This window comes from Channa argus, chromosome 16, assembly GCF_033026475.1.
Source record: "Channa argus isolate prfri chromosome 16, Channa argus male v1.0, whole genome shotgun sequence".
Taxonomy (NCBI): Eukaryota; Metazoa; Chordata; class Actinopteri; order Anabantiformes; family Channidae; genus Channa; species Channa argus.
In genome coordinates this window covers 10641928-10668319 of record NC_090212.1, presented here as the reverse complement: position 1 = coordinate 10668319, position 26392 = coordinate 10641928, and the positions used below count along the sequence as shown (strand labels likewise).

Genomic DNA, 26392 nt, shown 5'->3' with positions numbered 1-26392 from the left:
AATACCATACATCTCTATGCGGACACCTAGTGGCCGCCCCATAAAACTGCAGAATTCCCAAGTGAAAAATGAAAAATAAAAGTAGCAGAGACTAACTGAGATATCCTGACTTTTACAGAAAAAATAAATAAATAAATCACTGAAGCCTGTATTTCCTATAATGCATCTAAAAGTATTTCTTTGACTCTTCATGTGTGGTGATAAACATCTTGGCCCATAAAACTGGTGTCTTTAAACTCTTTAAGCCAGGGTTGCCCTTACTTTTGTATTTTCTTTAACTTCAAGTTTCAGTCAGAGCCACAGATGACATTACAAAACTCATCTGACTCAGTAGACCTCCTCATTTCTTTGAGAAATGGACTGACCAAACTCAGGTAGTTGCTCATCAGATGAGAACATTCTCTGTGCTTACTTGGGTGGGAGGAAAAACTGGTAAATGGCAAATAAAACAGCTCCAGGTTTGACTGATTTTCTAATCAAATCTAAAAACAAACTCAACTATTACAATTTTAACCAAATCCATTTTCTCTTCTAAGAATAATTCTAACAAGTCAGAAAAACATTAATGTTGTGGTTGGAACAATAACAGACACATTGCAATAATACGTAATAATGAACAGCTGATTGATCAACTAAGGACACAAATGTATTGACACATTTTTAGGCATAAAAACCACTGATGTTTTGTTGTAAAAGCAAAGAGCAAAGGTTATCAATTGAGAGTTTTAAACAGGAAAAAGTAATTTATTTCAATATACATCGCATTTAAAACTATATAACATTATTTGTTGAATATTTTACAGCTCTTATCATGGAAATGTACTGGAGTTTTACAAAATAAGACAAAGCTCTGAAATAATAGGATATCCCGCCCTTTAATTACTGCATGATTTCTTGTTTTGAATTTCTTTACATAAATGTTATTATAGCTTCATACATTATTTTTGTTCTTTATGAAAGAAAAAAACATACCATTTCAAAGTAAGTTTATATGTTCTTTGATGAAAATAAGTTTGATCCAACAGTAGAGAATGAGTATGATTATGTAATGCCTGAGAAACTGCTTTAAGACAGAGCAGCATGGACAAAATGTGATAATTCATTGTTGTTGCTCAAAGGTCCATATGTGAATATTGGCCACTTCAGACCATGCAGATGCACAAACTGCAATATATTATGAGCATGGAAGATACTTTGTATGCCGTCAATGCAATGGAAGCAGATTGAAGAGCAGAAAGAAAGTCTGATGCAAACAATATCAGTCTAATGATAATACATCTTCCAAAGCCTCAGCAAAAGAATTGTGCAAACACAGTTCAGCACAACGTTGCTCTTAATAAATGGCCCATAACTATAGTTTAAATACCAAAGGCTTGTTTCTAATGTGAAGGACCATTGTAAGTTAGTAGTCAGAATATTGCACTATAACAACTTGGAGGAAGGTAAAACAATGGGCAATAATTGGCCTGTAGTCTTTAGGCCAGCACCTGAGAAGGCCTCTGGTTCAAAATAAATTGTACACACCATGTGGATGAGAGTGCTGAGCAATGAGAGGTTAACTCTCCACTAGGGGGCCTTAAAGACCTCACAGCCATGCTTAATGAATCCCTTTTGTACATCTGGGTTTGCAGTAGAGACCCCAGAGAAAACTAAACATTGCATGGTGCAATTGTAAAAGCAATGGGCACAGCCCATAATCATCAAGAGCTGAATGGCCAGTCTTGTTGATTCTAGAATTAATTTTTTATTTCTAAAGTGTTAGAATTACACATTCATTGCCATTAAAAGCATGAAGGAAATCTCAATATAAAAGCTCTTATTTGTTTTTGCTTTAATGGGACTGGTAGCCTGGTGAGCACTGTGTTCCAGTTCCCATATTTGGCAACCATTTACTGTAGACATTGTATTGTAGCTATTTCCAGAGTTATCCTTATTTACATGGTTATCACGACTTACATTCTTTTTAGTAATCCGAGTCCCGTGGGAGCTCTGGCACAAATGTAGGAAGCTCACTAAAGCATAGCAAAAAAAAAAAAAAAAAAAGTCCTTTCATTTACACATAAAGCAACAAAACAAACAATGTTGTCTGTTCTGATGTGCTGCAAAGTGCTACACTGTTGACTGTTGCTGCCTGTACATTCCCCATCTCTTGTTCACCTCTACAGTCAAACAGGCATTTGTGAATCAGTTATGTGTGTTGGCTGGTCACAGAAATCAAAGCCTTTAGTTTCCGTCAAGACACCAGCATTACTCAGAAACAGGTGTCATCATAACTTTGTGGCTGCGTGCTTAGTCTTAGTCGTTCACCTGTTAATGGCTTTATTGTGAAACCTTATTTATGGAGACGACCATCATTAGGTTTACCCGAGCACTGTGGCATTTGCTTTGTTTTTAGCCGTGAATCTTTCAGTTGCATATGCTCTTGTTGCGGCGAACTGTGTGCTTCTGGTGATAATCAGGGATCAGATGCCAGCCTTGTCGCTATAGAAAGGCGTGACATGAAACATGTAGCAGTGTGTGCACACCCTGACGGGCTTCACCTGGCCATATCGGGGCAAGGGAGCAGAGTGAGAGGAGCAGCGAGAGCAGAAGATCTGAAAAGACACCGTATATAACTTATATGACATGAACTGTATTAGTCTTTTAAATATTGTAAGAGAGTGATCGTACCTTTCCACAGCTCCTACAGTGATGCTTCCTACGGATGACTGTGAAGGGAGCTTTGCAGGCAATGCAGGAGTTACAGGCTTCATCGGGCACCCAGTCAGGAGGGTCTGCACAGAACCAATAAAAAACAGGACATGCCTGTCAACAACAGGCTGACATTTCTACTAAACTCTGTGTGAGTCGGTTTGTGGATTTGCTGACCTTCAAACCGGCCCTCCCGGGCCTTTGCTGCCAATTCCGATGAGGAAATGGTTTCCTGACAGAGAGCACAGTCCTCCAGCACAGCACTGCGCAGAACAGGACCTGCTGGATAGCACAGAAAAGGAAAATAAATCCTCTCTTGTGAATAAGTGTGAGACAGTGTATCACATTGTGCATTTAAGAAATGTCCCTCACCTTTCTTTTGCTTATCGTTGTCTCCCTGCTCACATTTGGTTGCCATGACTTCAAACAAAGTCTTGAGGATGCTGCGAAGGTCACTGGCATAGTTCGTCTGCAGCTGATCAGCAACTCCTGCATTACAGATAATGTATATCACTATGAAAGAAACAAAAAGATGGAGGGAGCACAACTAAAAAAGTGAGACTTTTTACCTGATATACAAACAAAAAGACGATGGATGAGGTCACTGCTGCTGTGAAAGCGTGAACGGATCCTGTTCCTGGCTGCCAACTTGGCATCCTGCAGAGCCAGCTGAATCTCCTGATGGTCCAGGTCTTCTGATGTTCTTGAGCTGGAGGTCAGACTGCTTACAGGGCTAACAAGTTAGACAATAAAGGATTATAATAAAGGATAATTTATATTTACACAATATAAGAGATTTTAATATTTAAGTATAGCTTGAAATTTCCCTGACCTCCGACTACAAAGTACACTCATGTTTTGGTACCAAAAACATCAACAACGGGATACAGTACAAATAGACAGTAAATATTTCTATGCATACTACAAATTCCCAAAATACTCTTGTTAACATTACATAAGTTGCTTTAACTCCATCATATGTCTAATGAAATCTACAGTCAAACCCCATATGTACATTTGTGATGTCACTTGTTGAGCTATACATTAAGTGATTGGTAAATCGAAACAAAGAACTTAAAATGGACTGGAAATTAACAAAAACTTTAGTTTTATCTCTGCAAAGACAAAGACTTTTGTTAGCAGCAATGTGTGAGGAGCAAAAAGATGAAAACATGACATTTGCATGATTACCTGGGAGTGTATGCACTGCTTGACAGACTACATGTGGTGACCGACACACTCTCACAGTCACTACCTGACACAGAGCTGAGGGGAGAGTTCTGAAAACTAAAAAAAACCAAATAAACTTTAAAAAAGGAAAAATCAAAAAAAGTACAGAACAATGTGTACACAAATCCAGTGGTAAATGAACCACACATATAATCAGGACAACGTAAGGATTTCACATGCAAAATGAGAAACAATAGGCAAAAGCAACAGAATGACTTAAAATACATGATGAAATAAAACATTTAGGCTGATGCTAAGGTGTTTCATAACCCACCACTCAGAGAAAACAGATTATCCAACACAAATTAATAAACCTCTAGCAGTAACAGCTCACCTGGTGCTCCTCCTGCTATCCTCTTTGGTGTCCCTCTTCAAGTCTTTATCTATTTCCTTGTCCCTCTGTCGGCCTCCACTGACTTGCTGCTTCTTTTCAGTCCTCAGGTGTTGGTTGCACAGGGAGACTACATCCTCTCTGCTCGAGCTACAGTCCTGAGAGTAATCCTGTGGCCCTGTAGCCTCCACCAGGCACTTCTCACAGAGCTGGCAACTTGAGTTGTCTTCCAGCAGCTCTGCAGAGCTGCGGGAAGATGGGGGAGTCAACTGGGTGAGGTCACCCTTACTGTGAGGCTCGTGACCTCGTGGTGGAAATGGACAAGCAGAAGACTGGATGACGCTGCTGGGGGCTGCAGTCTTACAGTGTTTGTCCAATCCCAAGGTTAGGTCTAAACCAAGTCCATTGTTCTCTGTGGGGATGGAGTCCTCGTGGCCATCCTCACAGCTTCCACAGCAGACACACGAGTTCAACAGACAGTGAGTGGCCACCAGAGGGCCACGGGGTTCAATCTCAGAGGGAGTGGGCCGTGGTAGCAGCAGCTTATCTACAGCAAGCTCCGTCAAGCTGGGGGAACGAGGGTTGAAGATCACCGTGGCAGACAGCTTCATACCACCCATACGGTGAGCAATGACATCAGCATTTTCAGATGCTGTTCCCTCTAAACCCGTCTCCCACCCATTGGTGTAAGGCATAGGTTCAGAGTCAGGGGCAGAGGTGCATGGTGGATGCTTTACATTAGGACAAAGTGTGTTTTGGCTGCTTGGCTGCTGGCATGGCTGCCCTGTAGGGGCTTCAGAGTACCAACTATTTCTAACAGAGTTTGGTGGATTATCTGGCTTGCATGGCCCAGAATGAGTAGACTCTGGTGCTTTGGATGGAGAGGCGGCAACACTACAGGCCTCTCTTGAAATGCTGGTGTCTCCTGCTGCATCCAGGTCCTCCATGAAGAAAACTCTGTCCTCTTCCTCTACATAGATCCCTACCCTGCCACGGCCAGCCAGGAGCCTCCTGGGAGATGCCTCAGTACTGGAAGCCCCACTGGAGCCTCCAGCCACTTCAGTGTTGGGATTGTGAGCTGGGGACTGACCCTGACTGGGAGGTGACAACAAGGTGGACATCTCATCTCCTACACGGTAAACCATCATGCTGAGTTGCTCCAGTTCCTCCTCATCATACTGCATAGAACAGGCAAGCTCAGCCTCCTCTGCCTCCTCACACAACAGGCCCTGCTCTTGCTCCTCCTCCCCTCTCTCTGTCTCTACCTCCTTCCAGCTTTTCTCCACTTCAACCAATTCTTTTTCCTGGCTAGGAGAGACATGCTCCTGATCCCCCCCATTCTTCTCCTTGGAAGTGTCATCAACAGGGGTGCAGGATGAGGGATTCTCTTGGACTGGTGCTGAAACACTGTTTGTGGCCAGCCCCTGGCCTGTGGGCAACTCCCCATCCTGGGAGATACAGAGGTTCCTTTCCAGCGTAACTAACTCCTCTTCAGTCAGGGTTTGTAGTAAGTCTCTGCACAAGCATTATGAAATAGCTTAAAAATAGTAATACAAGAAAAGATTTTTTTTGTAATGCTTGATATGTAGGCACTGTACCTGATCTTCTTTAATAAAGTACGAAAAGGCCGGAAGAGTTCAGACATGTCCTCTGATTTTCGGTCTAAGTTGAGAGGCCCTTCCGAATATACGACCAGCCCACTGAAAAATATGTTTAAAAATCTACATAAAGGTGGGAAGGATTGGAAAACAAGGATGTAGGCAGGAGAACAGAGCAGACAGGCAACACTTACCAAACAATGGCTAGTCTGGGAATTGTAAACATCAGTGCAGGTTCATAGTCATCGATCATGTCCTGTGTGAGATAGCCCAACTTTAGGGCTCTGGGAAAGAGGAAAATATGCATAAAAAAAAAAATCAAATAATATTTGAACACTGTTTATTTCTAAATGAAATCAGCATCACCTCTCCACAGTCTCACAGAAGAGTACAATCACTTCCTGCTGTACATAGTATTCTTTGGGAGACTTCACAGGCACCATGGCTGACACATAACTGGCAAAAGAGAATAGGGAAGAGGGATGAGGAATGTAATGACATAAAGAGCGTTGTTAAACATTTTTTGGCAGACCCGTACCAAAACTCGAGAGGATGATAAATGTGGATTAATCCTAGTGATACAGTTACCATTAACGTCTGAGCCTTAATTTACCTGAGTTCAAACTCAGCAAAAAGGCCGTCGAAATGTCGCAATGCGTCCTTCATGCGGTCTGTGTACAAATTGAGGTCTCTCAGGGCCTGGTCTCTGGTGATGTTGCGCACCTCCTCCAGGCTGCGAGTGAGATCCTTAGCCAGGGGTCTCATAGCTATACTTTCTATCTCTCTGTTCATGATAATGGAACCAGCAGCCAGGCACTGCAAAGGAACATGTGAAAATTTATTGTCATTTACATAAGACTGAACTAAGAAAATTATGTTTACAATGGGACATTTGATGATCAACAGATACTGCAACTGTAAAAAATCAAATAGTGAATCTTTATCGTTCACTTTTTGTGTTGAGTTGTTTTTATGCAGACTGCTGCTGGAGGGAATACACTACCTCAGCTCCAAACCATAGCTGCCCTGCCAAGTTGTCATGACGAATCTCCTCGGGGAACTTGACACAAAAGTCTCTGTTGGCCCGATCGTTGGGGATACACTCATCCATGATCTGATTGATAATGTTTAGCACATTGTCCTGCAGACAAGCAGAAGAGTGACAGAAAACAAAATTGGCCTAACTAGTTTGAGGAATAAACAGGAATGAAAAATCTGTTCCTGAAAAGCAATTTTGTTAGTGTTTCAAATGATTAAGTAATGTTAATAATCCAAGCTTTACATCTTTTAAGAGGACCACTGTATAGCAGTGTTTAAAGACCATTGATTAGAAAGTGAATACAAATTATCTGACAAGTATATGCAACCATTATGACCCTGCAGCTACATTCTCCCTCAATAAAAACACAAAACTAAAGCTCATAATTCCAGCAGTGAAAATGCAGTGTCAGACACAGCAAGAGCTAATCAAGAGCTTATGTGCCGCTGGCATGTACAACAGCCATAACAATGACTTACAATGAGCCTTTCACTCAATCGCAGCTGCACTGTGCACCGTAATCTTGTCAGGCACAGCACTGTGTCTTTCTCTGTTCACCCCAAGGACAAAGATTAAAAAGCTTTGAGAGCAGGAGCTTAACCACTGATTCCTGTATAGTTCTATGGTGCGCGTGTTTCTTAGTCTGCCCCGCTGTCTGTGAGTGCCTCCCAGCGGGTGACATGTGATAACCTTCACTACTGTTGGTTTCTAATCATCCAGGGGTAGTGACTCTGGCATGATACCTGGTTCTGACAAAAGACTAGCTTTGATTCCTTTGTTCTCTTACTCTTTTCACTGTCAATCACACACACACACTTTCTTGTTGCAGCAGGCCACACTGTAAGGACAGCCAACATAATATGAGCAGTATGAGAGCCTCCTACAGAGGCCCATGAATAAGAGCTGATAGATAAACTGGCAGGTTCAAGTGCATAATTTTGGCTTGCATGCACTTGCCTTTTATTGTTGAGATCTTAGGGCTGTGGGGTATGATGCTGCTTATTAATTCTTCAAAATCATAAAGACTTTGGAGATATGCTATTGGAAAGACACCTCTCTGACCATGTAGGTTGCTGAGAGTTTGCTGTTAAACATTTTCATTGCAGGACTAAATTTGGGCCATGAACAGACAATAAGTAACAATAAAATAAAGAAAGAAAGTTCACATGAATACTGAAGACAATGTTATATACTGGCAGAGGGAAGGATGGAGGGAAAAGACCCTGAACAGTTGGGGATCAAGTGGTGACCTTATTAAATGGATCTCTCCTGTGCGCTGTGGTGGTGGGTGAGTCACAGCAGGCCAAATGACAACCTCCCTCACCACCTCAGCTCACCCAGCATGATGCCGCATGGCAGCCATCCCTCATGCACAGCATCACCCTGGCTTCTAAGTTTCTGTCAGCCTTGACTTTAATAAAGCAGTTACCTGACCATGTCTTAAGATTGTTGTCTTTATGGTTGTAGCTCACGGTTAACCTGATTAATATTCAGATGATTAAGACAACACCAATTTACAATCAAAGCTAAAGTACACACAGCCTGTGCCTACTCTGCCACTCTTACAGCCCATCGGACACACAACCCTGTGTTATCAAAGCAAACAGGAGTGTGTCCAGTGGCTGCTTCCAAACAAAAAACAATTATCTCACTTTATCTGTGAAAGTACTTGATAAAAGAACTTGCCAAAGCAATGTTTTGTAAAGCAATACTCATATCACCATGCCTGTTTCCGCAATGGGACGATAAGGTGCGTTGTCTATTTTTAGATTTTAGACCAAATCAAGGTCGAGTCAGGTGACTGTATTTATTAAGCTAAACACAGTAATTGTTGGCTAATGCAATCAAATCTATTATGCCCAAGGAGTCCTGTTTTACTACATATATGCATTAATAACTGTGCCATTTTACAGAAATAAGAGGATGTGTTGATGTGTTTGTTTCTCCCTGCTGACCTGACAAGATCGGAACTGGTTGACCAGCAGGGTACATCTCTGAGGGTCCTTCCTGCCGTCAAGGCTGTCCAGCTCAGTAGCCACCTGGTTCAGCTCTTCATCAGCGTAGTAGAACTGGGCCAGCAGCTGAGGGTCTGTCCTCTAAACAAAAACACAGGGAGGTCATTTTTTATGTTTCTATGTCTGTTTATGGGAAACAATACCACAAAAATATAGCACAGAATTTTTGCGTTTACTGTGATGAATAAAAATTTAAATAAAGGCTGAAATTAAAAATAATGTTGTTATTTCTCATTATTTATGCACTTGATCACATAATGACTATTATTTATAACATACGCTGGAATTTCTTAACAAAATACAGTATTATGCAGTAATTGAAGTATTCATTCTCTTAAACATGACTAATATCTCTCATTTTCTGAGCTGTGGCCCAAATCATCCCACAGCTACAGCCCAACACCTCTGTAAATCCATGTAGGCAGAGAGCTGGCAATTTTGTGTCAATGGACGTTTCTTTAAACGCTCTTTCTAAACAAGATTTTTTGCCCATAGATAAATCCGTGTGTTCTACTGTTCTGGCTATTAAAAAAATAATCACCTCATTATCATTTCACTAATGATAGAAAAAGTATTATTCTGTTGGCATAAAACCGCCAATGTTAATGAAAGCTATAGCTGTCGGATAAACTAAATAAACTTTAGTTTATTACTAAACAAGCCATCAAAACCAATAGAAATCTCTGAGTTACTCCCTATACTCCCTATACAGGTGAGCGTTATAGTAAAAAGTTGAATGTCGGGGCTCCAAAAGCCATGAAGTCATTTGAATCAAAACAACACAATATTTACACAGGAAATTACTAACTATTAAGGCAAATAAGACTTCTGTTTGACCATAAACAAGCCAAGGCCAAACTAAGATAACTCAGAAGTGACGAGACACTGTGCCTTGTGTTTTCTGTAACTACTGTTGGAGATGACTGTAACAAAATCTTATGTCTTACTGAATTGTGAGACATACAACTAACAACTTCAGTGCCCAAAACATGTTTTGCAGCGTTTTGCAGTGCAGCGAGCAAGTCAACACATAAACTACATGTTATGTTCAGCATCAGTTAGTTTTCAGTTAAAAAGTTTAGTTTAGTCCATTCTAATTGTATACACACCCAACACTGAACTTGACTCTTTTAGTCACCTTCTTCTTTGTAAGAACTAATCTCAAGCAAATTAAGCAGAGAGGCAAGAAGATAAAGAAAGATACACAGAGCTGCCATGTGCAACAGAACAATTAGCATAAAGCAGCAACATACTGAAAATCTGTGGGGACGGAAATAAAATTAGGTAAGTAGGTCATCATATAGGTCATCCTCACAACAGGTTCCTCTATACCAAGGTATTCTGGAGACTTTCCGGCAAACACAAATTCACACTGATATATTTCCATACTTCATTATCTCCCGACATGCTCCCTTTAAGGTGGGGGGGAGACAGCACACCATTAATAAAACAAACATACAGCCACAACTCACAAAGGTAGGGAGGAAATACTGAGGCACAGATAATCTAAAGGCAACAGTTATTTATTTGTATAGTTTCCCTTTAAAATTACAAAATAACTTTAAAAGACAATCGCGATGCCAATTTTTTAATCACACCACCCAAAAACAGGCACGCACACATCCTAGGGATGGCTCAGGTTGATCAAAAGGTTAATTGTTTTGAAAATGGCGACCACATGCAGACGTGCATCCTCACCAACCACAAGGACGCAATGATGGTAAAGAAGATGGACAGCATGACTCTGCAGACTGGAAGAAGGGCAATCTACGCCAGTAAATGGGCTCGTTTGCTTCCTGTGTGTTGGCTGTCTGGAAGTGTTTCTCACCAAGTCAAGCTGAATACTGGTATTTACTGAAACCTCTCACAGGACCTTTTCCCCTAAGTTTGCAGTTCTTCCTGTTGCGTGATGCTCTCCCCGTGGACCCTCATTTCGCTCTCTGAATATGATACATGGAGCTGCTTCCTCACTCTCTCTCATTAATAATGAATCAAAAAGAAACGAGAAAACACAGAAAGGTAACCTGCAGCTGAGATACTTGTCAAATTTCTACTGTGAAGGGAAAAATCAAAGCTGAATGTTTGAATTTAAGCTGAATTTAAGGTTATTTGAACAAACAAGGCTTTAATATTTTTGTATTTTTAAATTGATTGTATCGTCAAATTCAGCAGTAGATTGAAGCACAATGGCATTTATTTTAATGCTCAAGGACATATCATTAGGGCAGGTACTTGTCAACAAACAAAATAGTTTGTTTTCCAAATCAGTACTCAACCTTGCTACTGTTCTCATCAACATGAATCCCACAAATCAAAATCGATAATATTCTTGCATACTGTGATCAATGTGTCTGCCATGTCATGTTTACTGATAAGCTGGAAGAGAGGCGAAGAAACACTATATTACAGTAAGCAAATATAGTGTTTCACACTGTTCTCAAGCTCTTAACAAGGTCAATTATTTTACTAAATCTAGACAAAATTCATCTTTGAAAAATGGGAAAAGAAAGTAATGATATTATAGAACAACAAATACTAGTAAAGCAAAATAAATAGAACTATTCATTGATTCCAGTGAATACAAAGGAAATCTTCATAATGCACAAGAAGGCAAACAACGAGGCAGATTTGACAAGCAAATTTCACAACAGTGAGTGTGTCTGTGATTCAAATGTCATGATGACCAAACAAGAACAGGGTGGGAGACAGTGAAAGACCTTTTTTTCTATCCAGGGCACAGCATGGCCCACAAAGTGATAGCATTCAGCTAAAGATTTCTGAAGCATATAGGCCAACAAAGGCAGAGAAAGAAAAGAAGTGTTTGAGATAGAAGCCATCCTATAGCCTCCTCCTGCTGCATTCCTCACACAAGAGGGAACATTCCTGCAGCACTGCATCATGGGGGAAAAGTCAAAGGCAGGCTGTGTTCAAAACACACTGATTAACTTTCAGACTGGCATGAGTTCCTTGGTCTATAACTTTGGTATAGCCTGAAACATCATTTAGCAAATATTAGGGAAATGATATCTAAGGAGAACATCATTGGAAGTAACAAAAATGGTCAGTGTATAAAAGGAATTTATTGTAAAATAGTAAAAAAATTATATCATTACAAAACTTTGCAACCCCTAATAAATTAATTAAAGGTATCATGTAATTCCAGGTGTCTGACCTTAAAAAAACACCTATTGTTTGATGAGTGTCACCAGGTCAGTTAAATTGGATTTGCACTTTAAATTTGCAAATGGGTAGAGCCTAGAGGCAGAAAAGAAGAAGGTTTCAGAAGACCTTAAAATGAAATTAGTAAACCTTCCTAAAGCTAAAGAGGAATATGAAAATCTTTCAAAGCATTTAGATATAACGGTACCAATTGTGAAGAGCAAAGAAACTCTGACACACTAAGCTTCTTCCAAAAAGTAGACTAAGTAAGATTAATGAAAGACATGCCAGGTAACTTGATTAAGAGCTACGTAACAATACAAAACACATGGCAGGGGACTTGAAAAAGTCCTTAGAGGCAACTGTAATAAAAGTCTGCAAAGTCAAGTGTAGCCTGCATAGGTCTAGATTGTTTCATGACTTGCACAGGTATGTGTGGCAAAAAAAAACCTATGCCTATAAGGAGAGGAACACCATTCCCAAAGGCAAACATTGAGGCTCACTGATGTGTATGTCTGCATGGGAGACTGGGCCTCTGTACAAAGTGGGAGAAAGAATGAATGCAGCCCAATATCTGAAGATTTTAAAGCAATGCCTTCTACCTTCAGCCAAAAAAGCTAAAAAATCAAGATGCAGGACAAGGATCCAAAGCACAAGGCAAAGTCAACTCAGGAATAGTTTAAAAAATACAAGGTGAATGTTTTACCATGGAATTTCCAGTCTTCAGACAAATATTATTGAAAACCTATGGAGGTCTTACATTATGGAAAACCAAGCAGCCTGGTAGACTTGGAACAATTATGCCATTGAGCCGAAAATATCAGCTGAAACAAACACTGCTCAGAGGCTTCCCAAAGAGGTTGGAGGAGGTTTTAAAGGCAAAGGGAGGAATTCAAAGTATTACAGAACATTTCATTAAGGGGGATACAAACCTTTGCACTGATTTTCATTATTTTGCTGTAACTTTCTTTTTATACACTCACTGACCATTTTTGTTGCTTCTGATGAAGGCTCATATGCACTACCTGGATGTGGGTTAAAAATACTTTGTTTACCTCTTTTTTGACATTTGAAAAGCAGGATACAAAATGTTGCACACAACTGCAACATTTACCAGGTTCACGTAGGGCTAAACCTCGGAAACAGGTTCCTCCGCAGAGAGTAGTTGTTACTAAATATTTAAATGGTAAATGGCCACTTATATAGCGCTTTTATACAAAGCGCTTTACATTGTTGCTTCTCATTTACGCACACACTCACACACTGATGGTGGTGGCTGCCATGAAGGGTGCTCACCTGACCCACTGGGAGCAACTTGGGGTTCAGTGTCTTGTCCAAGGACACTTCGATACATAGCCAGGAGGACACAGGAATCGATCCACTGACCCTGTGGTTCGGGGACAACTGCCTTACCAACTCAGCTACAGTCGCCCCTGAGTTGACTTTTCACTTCTAACTGTTACATAATGAACTGATGCAAATGATCAAGCGAACATTATTGTGCTAATAAATGCATTGTTGCCACTTAAAGCTAAAGCTAAAACAAGTAAAGCAATATGGCTGGCTCCTTACACTTGATCAAGGGGCTGCTTATTAAAAGGTAAAATATGCAACTAATAGCTTCAACATGATACTCAATATAAATCAACTATTGCCATCTTCTGCGTAGGGCACCCTGAGCACACTGGCCAAAAAAACATTTTCCCCCATCATTGGTGATCCTACACTCTGGGGGGCTCCACAATAAAGAAGACATTGAGGCCCCCAACAACTAGGATGGTCCCCCACTTTTAGCCAGGGGGAGTGGCTGGAGGGTTATTGAAGTTTATGGATGTTGCAAAATGTTCCAATAAGAATGCCAATCTGCATTTTTATCTGCAATATTTCTGAATGTCATTATTTATTTATTTTTTTGTCCTTTCAGCTTATCCCATGAGTTAAGGGTCGCCACAGCGGATCATTGTCTGCATGATGATTTTACGCCGGATGCCCTTCCTGACGAAACCCTCCCCAATTTCTACTGGGCTTAGACACTGCACACTTACAGCTGGGGAGGGGAACGGCTTTTAGGGATTCAATGTCTTGCCAAGAGACACTTTGACATATAGCCGGGACCAGGGAGCTACAGCCGCCCCCCCATAATTCTGAGTGTCATAAACCCCACAAATTAAATATTTCTTCTTCTTTTCCTTTCGGCTGCTCCCTTTCAGGGGTCGCCACAGCGAATCATGTGCCTCCATCTAACTCTATCCTCTGCATCCTCTTCACTCACACCAACTAACTTCATGTCCTCCCTCACTCCATCCATAAATCTCCTCTTTGGTCTTCCTCTAGACCTCCTGCCTGGCAGCTCCAACCTCAGCATCCTTCTACCGATATATTCACAGTTTCTCCTCTGAACATGTCCAAACCACCTCAATCTGGCCTCTCTGATTTTATCTCCAAAACATCTAACATGAGCTGTCCCTCTGATGTACTCATTCCTGATCCTGTCCATCCTCGTCACTCCCAAAGAGAACCTCGACATCTTAAGCTCTGCTACCTCCAGCTCTGCCTCCTGTCTTTTCTTCAGTGCCACTGTCTCTAAGCCGAACAACATTGCTGGTCTCACCACCATCTTGAACACCTTTCCTTTCATTCTCGCTGATACTCTTTTATCACACAACACACCTGACACTTTTCTCCACCCGTTCCAACCTGCCTGCACTCGCCTCTTCACCTCTTTTCCACACTCACCGTTGCTCTGAACCGTTGACCCTAAGTACTTAAAGTCCTGCACCTTCTTCACCTCTGCTCCCTGTAACCTCACCATTCCACCTGGGTCCCTCTCATTGACACACATGTATTCTGTCTTGCTGCGGCTAAGCTTCATTCCTCTGTTTTCCAGAGCAGACCTCCACCTCTCTAGATTTTCCTCCACCTGCTCCCTGCTCTCACTACAAATAACAATGTCATCTGCAAACATCATAGTCCAGGGAGATTCTTGTCTAACCTCATCTGTCAGTCTGTCCATCACCAGAGCAAACAAGAAGGGGCTCAAAGCCGATCCTTGATGCAGACCCACCTCCACCTTGAACTCCTCTGTCACACCTACAGCACACCTCACCACTGTCTTACAGCTCTCATACATGTCCTGCACCACTCTAACATGCTTCTCTGCCACTCCAGACGTCCTCATACAATACCACAGCTCCTCTCTCGGCACCCTGTCATACGCTTTTTCTAAATCTACGAAGACACAATGCAACTCCCTATGACCCTCTCTGTACATCTCCATCAGCGTCCTCAAAGCAAATACTGCATCTGTTGTACTCTTTCTAGGCATGAAACCATATTGCTGCTCACAAATGTTCACCTCTGCCCTTAGCCGAGCTTCCACTACTCTTTCCCACAACTTCATTGTGTGACTCATCAGCTTTATTCCTCTGTAGTTGCCACAGCTCTGCACATCTCCCTTGTTCTAAAAAATTGGTACCAGTACACTTTTCCTCCAGTCCTCTGGCATCCTCTCACTCTCCAAGATCTTGTTAAACAAACTAGTCAAAAACTCTACTGCCACCTCTCCTAGACACTTCCATACCTCCACAGGTATGTCATCAGGACCAACTGCCTTTCCGCTCTTCATCTTCTTCAATGTCCTCCTCACTTCACTCTTACTAATCTTTGCTTCTTCCTGCTCCACACCAGTCACCTCTTCTACTCTTCGTTCCCTTTCATTTTCCTCGTTCATCAACTCTTCAAAGTACTCCTTCCATCTTCCCATCACACTCCTGGCACCTGTCAATACATTTCCATCCTTATCTTTAATCACCCTAACCTGCTGCACATCCTTTCCATCTCTATCTCTTTGTCTGGCCAACCTGTACAAATCCACCTCTCCCTCTTTAGTGTCCAACCTAGCATACAAGTCCTCATATGCTCTTTGTTTGGGCTTTGCCACCTCTATCTTCACCTTACGCTGTATCTCCCTGTACTCCTGTCTACTCTCTTCAGTCCTCTCAGTGTCCCACTTCTTCTTAGCTAACCTCTTTCTCTGTATACACTCCTGAACTTCCTCGTTCCACCACCAAGTCTCCTTGTCCGCTTTCCTCTTTCCAGATGACACACCGAGTACCCTCCTACCTGTCTCCCTGATCAAATTAGCTGTAGTAGTCCAGTCATCTGGAAGCACCTCCAAACCACCCAGAGTCTGTCTCAGCTCCTCCCTGAAAACTAAACGACATTCTTCCTTTTTCAACTTCCACCACTTCGTCCTCTGCTCTGCCTTAGTCCTCCTTATCTTCCTCACCACCAGCATCATTTTACACACCACCATCCTGTGTTGTCTGGCTACACTCTCCCCTACCAATGCTTTACAGTCACTGATCTCTTTCAGATTACAACGTCTACACAAGATGTAGTCTACCTGAGTGCTTCTCCCTCCGCTCTTGTACGTCACCCTATGTTCCTGCCTCTTCTGAAAGAAAGTGTTTACTACAGCCATTTCCATCCTCTTTGCAAAGTCAACCACCATCTGACCTTCTGCGTTCCTGTCCTGAACACCAAACCTGCCCATAACAGTCTCATCACCTCTGTTCCCTTCACCTACATGCCCATTGAAATCTGCACCAATGACAACTCTCTCACCTCTGGGGATGCTCTGCATCACTTCATCTAACTCACTCCAGAATTTCTCCTTCTCTTCTAACTCACATCCTACCTGTGGGGCATAACCACTCACAACATTGAACATCACCCCTTCAACTTCCAGCTTCAGACTCATCAACCTGTCTGATACTCTTTTCACCTCTAGAACATTCCTCACAAAATCCTCTTTCAATATAACTCCTACTCCATTTCTCTTCCTATCTGACCCATGGTAAAACAACTTAAACCCTGCTCCTAAGCTTCTAGCCTTGCTACCTTTCCACCTGGTCTCCTGGACACACAGTATGTCCACCTTCCTTCTCTGCATCATGTCGATCAACTCCCTAGCCTTCCCTGTCATAGTACCAACATTCAAAGTCCCTACTGTCAGTCCTACATTCTTAGCTTTCCTCTTCTCTCTCTGCCTACGAACACACCTTCCTCCTCTTCTTCTTCGTCTTCGACCAACAGTAGTCCAATTTCCACCGGTACCCTGTAGGTCAACAGCACCGGTGGCGGTCGTTGTTAACCCGGGCCCCGACCGATCCGGTATGGAAGTCTTTGTCACGATTCGCATGTTTGATTTGGCATGTGTTTTACGTCGAATGCCCTTCCTGCCACAACCCTCTGCATTTATCCAGACTTGGGACTGGCACAAGAAGACACTGGCTTGTGCCCCCTTGCGGTTGCATTCACAAATTAAATATTTCTACTATTATGTATTTGGCTAAAAATTAGGGGATTATTTAAATGTATCCCTAATCATGTTTTTTAGGGAGCAGAGGGGGCGTGGTGGCTCAGTTGTATAGCACTGGGTTGGGATGCAAAGGGCAGCGGGTTTTAATCCGGTCCCAAGCATGAATAAAATGTGAGGGTGGCGAAAGGAAGGGCATCTGGTATAGAAACTCATGCCAAATCAACGTGCGGAACACGTTCCGCTGTGGCGAGCCCTAAAGGGACAAGCAGAAAGCTGTTGATCATGTGTGCAGGGAGCCAAGAGGCTCTATTTGATGAGGTTGCTAGTGTGTGTGCTCTAATGGCCAAAAAAAACACTTATTTTAAAAACTGGAATCCAGAATGAGAATATTTATAAGAATGAATGGGCACTAAGTTTAGATCCAGTATCCGGTATAATAAATTCATACTCTTTTATCATAGTGACTTCCTGTTTACATTATTAATTGCTTTTGACTGGACAATACAACAGTTTAATAGCTATAGATTTACATATGACTAGTTTTATTGGCTAAACGGATTTAATGGCTGGTTCAACCAAATACTGGTTCACTGCATAAGTCCAAGTGCTATAGGACAGCAGTTTCTGAGAAATGAGTCAAAAAATGCAGAATAATCCTTTTTTTGAGATTAAATCGAAAGCCTCAAGGGCTAATATTTACCTTGTTACATGAACTGTGAGTCAGAGATTATGTGAGACTCTGCTCTAAAAGCCCAAAACAGCAAGCTATCTGTAGAAACAAGTACCCGCTTTCATCTGCTTATATAACATTGGTTGGAAGAGAGGAAAGTACTTGCTTTGACATTTACCTTACAAGTATAAAGTCAATTGTTAAAGCAGGTTTGCTCTTACAATAACCATCAAAATGCTTCCAACTTCCAACAGAACCAAACTCTAACTAATTCTAAAGATTTCCAGACTGAGAATAAATAAAATGTAAAATAAAAAACTGACAAAAAAAAAACTAATAAAAAAAATACACATTCCTATCAGGGTATTAAATAATTTTTTGAAGGTGTTTGAACATCTGGGCATGCAACTCCTGAACTTGCAAATTGTGTGATCACCCCCAATGACAGCTCTACCTTGCATAAGTGAGGAAATGATTCAGCAGATTCAGCTCTCATCCCCTGCGGTGGCGGTCCACTCTCCACTTATACTCCTACTGTCAGCTGTCCTGGATGCCCTCTCTGAGAGATGACTCAAAAACTCATCCACTATGGTAAAAGACCCATGATTTTAGACTATTAAACTCAAATAACTGTGTCCAGAGTGACAATTACTGTTAAGCACCCTCAATCACATCATTCTACAGTGACTCATTGAAACTTTTTTGTTACTTACAACATAAAATCAATAATGGGCGATGACATTGTGGCTCTTATTGAAACATATTACTGAGAGATGCCTGCTGTTGTATGATCAACATTTTCATCATCTCAGCCAGATTTCTCCTTGAGCTGCTGATTCTGGGCTTAATTTTCATTCAGACTGTGCAGACGATGGAGGCTGTGAGGCTAATGTTTCATGAACATCTAAAGCATCGGTGTGCACATTGAGCCCACTTAGGGGACTTATGAGAAACCTTCCCTCTGCCTTCCATACTCTATTCCAGGCTCAATTTGCTGCCTCCTGGCTGTCTTCCAAGGATCAGAGGCAAATATCGTAGGGGCGAAACCAGTTCACTCTCTGCTTCATCCAGTCAGTTGGCAGAGTGGCAAAAAAGCAGCCGGATACAGTTCAATATCTTATTCATTATTCAGGACTCAGCATAAAAGCCCTGGCAAAAGACAATCATTTTTGGTAGCAAACAAGGAAACTTCTTCAATCGTTACATTAAGTTTGGCAGACTAATAAGTAGAGTCTTTCTAAGAAATCTGTGTTATGCTGAAACAGGAGTCATTCTTTTCATGCTTCGCTTACATGTGGAGTTTCTTTCCTATCCTGTGGCTTGTTTTCTGTAGTGAACTAGTTACTCAAGCTGCCATTTCAATCATAAACTCTCATAGAATGTCTTAAATGTCTAGAATGTCTCTTTTTGAGACTGACGAATAGTTTTTATTGCATTAACCAATTGATCCAAAACAGGCTACAGAATACACCCAGACCATTGACTCAATATAATCAGATTGATAGGCCTGTCTGCCCTGATGGCATAATCTGTGTGTTTTGTCTCCAGACATGTTCTAATCTGGCATTGAACTAAGCAAGGACCTGTGAACATGCCTGGCACATGGTTTGGCAGGATAGATCGAGGGAACACAGAGGGGCAACGAAGCATGCCCAGGCTCCCCTGATGATAGTTTAGCAACATGCTAAACTACATGGACCCCCTATCTTCCCAGCAACTACAGGAAAGTTCTTATGCAAGAAATAATCTTCTTATACAATCGAGAAATAGCTTTTAAATCATAGATACACAGGGCAAGTTCAATTTTAGCTTTGACATTTTTGATGGAGTGTACGTTTACTGGCAAGGTCTCTGTCTGATCACAAACACGCCAGCAACTGAAAATACTGGCATGCCCAACATTTTTTAATTTAATCAAAGCAGATACAACTCATACAAGCCCAATGATGCATTTGGGCACTTCACTTCTCACTGTTGAGCATTTGTATGACTTGGAGTCAGGCTGATATGGTCAACACACCTCACTTTTATGGACAGTGACTAAGAGCAGGCATTACAGAGGCTCTCCCAAATGACCCACAGTGACAGTATTGGACAACCAAGGTATGTGTATGAGTAAATGCATGAAAGTCATCATGCTTTTGCAACTTGGGCTGCATACAAAATGGCATCCTAGACAACTTAAAAGAAAGGTAGAATAATATGCATTACTGCATGTATAAATAATGAAATACATAAATAATAATTAGGTAGCAGTAATCTTTGTACTTTGCACTGAAAATTGCATTTACAACAAAGCTGTTATTTTTTCAAATATTTTTTTCAGAAGATGCTACTTGATCCCATCCTCAATTACCTGCCCACTGGTACAAAAATAATTAGAACATAAACATATTTATCAGACACCTTTACTGTTTTCCATCAAAACATAACCTAATGCTTATAACAAAAATCTTTCAGGGGTTTGTCCAGTAAGGATTTAAAGTTGTCCCAGCCCTAGAACCCAGTATGAAGAAAAGAAAGGAGCTACTAAAAGGAGACATCCTTTCATCCTATCTTATGCCAACTGCCAACAAGGCCAAAATCCAATCCCAAAAATATAATCCTACTGTTCTCCTCCTATCCTCCTTCCCCTGCCATTCTCCCCTACTGCTAGGACAGAGCTCAGAGCAGGAGGGGTGGCATTTCATTTGTTGGCTCTTCCTAGACCCATAACGCAGAGAAAGGACACCTTGAGTACATGCTTTATGTTTGTCATCAGTGACAATGAAGAGGGAAATTTAAAAAGCCTTTGATCACACAATATACTGATTAATATCAATAAGAAATTAGGTGTAGAAAATGAGTGCAGCCACTTAGTTGATGTAACATGACTGAATCTCAGTCATACCTTTAAATTTCATCCCTCTTCCCTAGCTACCTTCCTTCAATCATCACTTCCCCACACCTAGGACAGTGAACCCTGACTGCCCAATCCTGCAATGAATTTAAAAAGGCCTTTAATCGCCTGGCCTGTCTCAATCTGCACCACGGTCAGCTCTCTAAATCCAGGGAGCTGACACCAAATCAATTACTGCACAGCTAGTGGGTAAGCAGAATAGGGCATCCACAAAGAACTCTAGAAAGACGGCCAAATATGAAGCCACACTGGCCACTGCTCAGCATTTTGCTGTTCTGTCAACTGTATGCCAACTGTGCAGAACCAACTCTGCAAATACAAGATACCCCTAATTGCTTCATCTTCTCTCAGCTCTTAGCAATAACACAAACAAGGCCAGGCAGCGGTAGCTGACAAATGAAGGGCAACAAAAAATCTGCAGTAAAACAACAAGCAAAGCAGTGTGGGTGCTAAGGTATATATATCGCGGTAATCTTATCTGATCGTATCTTGACTCAAAAAACAAAGAGACTCTGGTCCTCTTATTTCTGCTCTGAGGAGTTTTACAGAAGATTTTTAAAAGGTCCTACACACTAATTTACAAACTATTACACCCTGCAAATATGAGCACACTATAAAATACACTACTCTCCTTACTCTGTCCAAATAGACAGACTGAAGAGAAAAACAGGACAAAACAAAAGCAAAACAAAATGCTGTTCTGACACTGTATAAGTGTGTCCCCTAATTAGACGGTGTGTATATGGTCAAACTCAAAAGCCAATGGACAGCTGCTCTAGCTGTGTCCCCCAGTGAACAGATATGAATGTCACTTCAGATAAATGTAAGGATAAAAGTCACAAGTGAGGGAAACACAGATGCAAATATGGTAACTGAGAAGTTCCCATACTCATGAAGAAGAGCAATCATTACAGAGGTAATCACCACCCATGATTTACCAGTTGTTGTGAAAACTCTGAAATAATGACACAGAAATAACCTGTAGTTACATAATTATTAATAACTATAAGTCCAGTTAATGGACATTAGCTTAAACATGAATAGGCCTGCTAAATATTGTCTTGATTTACCCTTTGATCTGTGACGTGTCTGACAATTTCCTAGACCAAACCACCAAACAGACAAAACATTCAGTTTAAGCAACCTACATTCTCATGTAGGATTCAGCATTTGGTGTTAATTTAACAATCACGCATTAATGAATATTATTGGAACTTTTCTTTACACCATAATTTATTTTTTGTACTAAATTATCAGCAATCTGCCATCTACAATTCAAAACTTTTTTTAATTCAAAATTCCACATTATCAGCTGAATTCACTGGCATTAACCCAAAAAGGACCACGAGCCATGTACAATACATTTCTAACAACATCTTCTTCTACGGTATTAGCTTTAAAGGTAACTGAAAACTAGGTTCCTAGAAAGTATTGTCCGATTTTTAAAAAGAATTGGAAACAGGAAGACATTTATACCTATTACTGCTGCACCATGTGTTGTCCGTACCTCTTTAAAGAACATTTCTTTACAACATCAAATTCAACTGATGCATTTTAAGCAGGGCCCACACATCTTATAACAAAAGGAAAACTGGCTCCTGAGTGGATGATAAATAAAAATGTGTTGCTTTGTCAAACCATCAGCTGTCAACATGTCTGCTTTCTTTCTGACATTATAGACAAACATCTCTGAAGCATCTTTTATGGTGGCATGACAATGATTAAGACCATGATTAATACTTCAATGCTTTCTCATGTCTCATTAATGCGTAAAAGTGATGAAAATATCGAAACTATAAAAGGTTAAACTTTTTCATTTAGAGCATTCTCCATCTGAATAATCCAAATAAATTACAACTTTTCAGCACTTATAATGCACCTCACAAGAAAGCCGAGAGACCTTGTTAACTGTAGCTTAACATTTTACTTAGAACACTGCTGCATAACAAATGAAACAGAAGTGACCCCTATTTGCTTTCATATATGTAAGGTGAGGACAAAAAGTTCTGACCTGAAGGTTCTGAATCTGTGCTAGACCAAATTGATGCATTAATATTTACCATATCACATAAGACGTGGAATTTACTAGAAAAGTACAAATAGCACAAAAAAAACTATGGAAATATGTGCACCTAGCATGATGTGAACTGCTTGTTACACTGAAAGGTGAGGTGGTGTGGAACTGAAGGTAAGCTCCTGGACACCTGATGGAATAACAACCGAGAGAGGAGTGCAGGCTATAGAGGACCTGTACAAGTTCAACCTCAAAATCTCGCTCTTTCTCACTAATCCACAAGATTGCCACTGATTAACTGGAAGTGAGGACACATTGGCCATTTTGGCCACTGGGAAACCTGAGCTGGGTTTGTTCGGATCTGCAGCTATGTGCAATGCAGCTGATTTTATGAATGCTTCACCCACACCAATGCCTCCCTACCTTCCTAAAGCTCTTCAGTGTGATTTGTATAAAGTTCAACTACGAAGGAGAAGAAGAAGTATGATAACTCCTCAAACTAGCTTGACTAGTTGAGTGGAGTATTCTTACTTTGGGTGGAATTACTACTCTACAGAATACCAGCACAATTCGTTATTGCACTTTGACTATAGAGTCAGGAAGAATAGACAGGTAGATTATGTTCCAGACTGGTCTGCTCACTCTGTATAGTGTATAGCAGGGGCAACAGAAAGTCCTCCCCAGTGGGAATTATCTGTGTAGGTAAAGAGCAGCTCTGAAAATATCAATAGCCATTCATGGGAGCATGCTGATTCAACATTTTTCTATCTCCAAGAGAACATAGTTCAATAATAAATGACCTACTTTTTATGAATGGTACAACAATGCTAAGAAGTCATCAACAAAATGACAGAATGCGATGGTTGGGTACAGATTTTAATTACCACAGAAATATGTTTTCTCAGTGCAAACACAAACCTCTTGGCTAACTTAGCTGCTGTTCAGTAGCTGGGGCACAAAGTGATCTGAGCCCTCTATTCATTAGTGTCTTTTCATACAGATTGGCATAATTACCAAGGCTTTTAGCACATTTCTTTTCACTCCTTTGAGGCAGAACTGGTCATTTAAATCCCCCAGACTTGTGTGTAATTCTTGTTAATTCACACCATGGCTGTGATTTGGCAGAAAAAGCATTGATGTAATAGCCCAGTACGCTCAGCTCTGTAATACTCTGGTGAACCCCAACACTTAGGTTTGACCCCGACAATGGACAGTGAAAATGCTGTGACAGCAAACATGGTTAGGCAAAGAAAAGAGAAATGACGCAGGTTTGTGTATGTGGTAAGGAGCAGCTAGGTAATGTATAATCAGAGGCATTTCATCTAAGCCTTGTCTGGCATTACTGAGGCAAAAACTCCAATTACAGCTGATATGACAACTCAGCTGTCTTTTACAACCACAAAGACTGTTCAACATATACTGCCCAGAAGTTAACAAGCATTTTAAGTAAAATTAAAAATGTGAATTACTATGCCAAGAAACAGTACAAAACTTGTTTAAGTGGCTGTCTGTAGTATATGTTTTAATCGATTTCTTTTTTTAAAAAACCCTTGATGTAAATGCTTAGTAGCTGATAATAACCATTTTTACCCATTTTAGAGGCTGTTTTAAATGGTGAGTATATGACTAATTGGGACAAGGTGTTTAGAACCAACCCTAGGTATTGCAACATCCTAAGGTCCGCCATCTACAGAAGCAGATCAGGATCAAGTTCAAATTGATAAAAAACACCTGTGTAAAAAAACCTGTGTATTTATATTTCACTCTTCAGGAACTCTGAGGTTTTGTGATGATACAGCACAAATAAATTACTGATCATTCATGACCTGCTTAGATTTATGCAACTTTGTGTGGGGCAACTTGATCAGTTTACAATTTCTCTTCCCCAAACCTAAAGGTTAACAAGAATTGCCTTACTGGAGAAATATTAACCCTTACTCATCCTAAAAAGTGCTGCAGTTGGCATATATTAAACTGTTCATTTAACAAGGCAACCAAGCCTTCAATACCTCCTCTGCTGTGTCAGGCATGTTTCCACACTCTGAGTTTGATTTAAAGAATTACAGCACATCTATTACCAACACACTCCAAAAGTGATGATTTTTCCTACAATGGGTGTGTCACCGGCATGAGCAGAATATGATAAGATGTTCTTGTTATTAACAACTTCTCCAGTTTGGGTGACATCTACAATAAAAAAAACAAAACAAATACAATCAAACTCATTTAAAATGCTAAAAGGTAATTGAATTGAATTAAGCAATTACAGTAATTGGCAATCATTTTGATGAGCAATTTCACTAATTTGAGTAATTTTTCAAGCTCAAGTTCCAGTTGCTCAATTGTAAAGTTGTGCTGCTTTTCTTATCTTATGTGATACTAAACTAAGCATCTTTGGACTTTGGACCATTAGTCCGGCAAAACAACAATGTGACCCTGTCAGTCCAGGATTCAGGAAATTTTGATGGCCAAACTGACTATTTTAGGACATTTTATAGACCAGACAATTTATCATTTAAATGAAAAAAAAAAAAAAAAATGAAAAGCAGATTAATTAATCAGGGCAATAACCATCAGTTGCAGTCGTAACATCCTAAATAATCATATTTAGCCTACCTTTACATAAAAACATATTTTACTTTTGATATGTTTATTTTGGGAAATAATTAAGATGTATTATTATCGTTGTTGTTGTTGACATTGTAACTATTGTTCCTATTATTCTATTGTCACAGATATTGCTTTGAATCATATTAGTATTAGGCTATTACAAAAAAAGTGTAACACAAGCATCAACAAAAACAATGGGGTAGCTTGCTGGATTAATCCAGTGCAAGATCAGGAGCTCAGGCTAACGTTAGCAGATGTGTGGCACTGTATGAAGTGATCAGGCTAGCACTGATCTGCTGATTTGCTAGCTGTGTCCAAAGCTGTGCATAAAAATGATTTGAGCACAGAGCTGGCAGGGCGTGTGATTACAACATAACTTACCTTGGGCTTATACAGCCACTTCCGAAAGCGGTTCATCGTTACCTCGCCACCTTTCTTTGTCACCAACCCCTCCTATCCTCTCCTGTACCTGTGTGTCTGGCAGTATCCGCGGCTGATCGCTAAGCTAGCTTTTCCAAAACGGAAAACGTACAAAACCACAATGTAACGTCACAGTAAGTTGTCCAGCACGTTACAATAGAGCTCTCAAAGCGTACAAAGGAGATGTTCGAAACCGGCGACTTGTGTCCATCTTCCCTCAATCCCGAGGATGGCTGCCTGTCTCCCCACCTCGGTCACTCGCCAGGTCCCAACGATCCAGACAAGCGGAGCGCCGACAGCTCTGCCTTTCTCTGCCCCTCTAACGATACTTGATGACAGTCACGTTGACAACATTCACCTCCCACTTTCCCAGGAAGCGATTCCTTTGAGTGC

At 40.8% G+C, this 26392-nt stretch overlaps 1 protein-coding gene across 5 annotated transcripts; it reads right to left on the bottom strand.

Annotated features, from left to right (window-relative positions):
* Positions 1 to 715: 715 nt before the first annotated feature.
* On the bottom strand, positions 716 to 26342 carry zfyve28 (zinc finger, FYVE domain containing 28). Of its 5 annotated transcripts, none has more exons than XM_067480087.1 (14): positions 25961 to 26342; positions 8845 to 8985; positions 6854 to 6991; positions 6464 to 6666; positions 6217 to 6306; positions 6045 to 6134; positions 5851 to 5952; positions 4256 to 5767; positions 3883 to 3978; positions 3261 to 3412; positions 3064 to 3180; positions 2869 to 2973; positions 2671 to 2774; positions 716 to 2594 (listed from the first exon to the last, which is right to left on the bottom strand). In XM_067480087.1, the coding sequence occupies exons 1-14, from the start codon at positions 25994 to 25996 to the stop codon at positions 2463 to 2465; spliced, it is 3018 nt and encodes a 1005-aa protein (XP_067336188.1). In that variant the 5' UTR covers positions 25997 to 26342; the 3' UTR covers positions 716 to 2462. The 5 variants fall into 5 exon arrangements, with proteins under 5 accessions (XP_067336188.1, XP_067336189.1, XP_067336186.1 ...); XM_067480085.1 differs by having other exon boundaries at positions 717 to 2594; positions 3261 to 3424; XM_067480086.1 differs by having other exon boundaries at positions 717 to 2594; positions 2869 to 2970; positions 3261 to 3424.
* Positions 26343 to 26392: the final 50 nt, after the last annotated feature.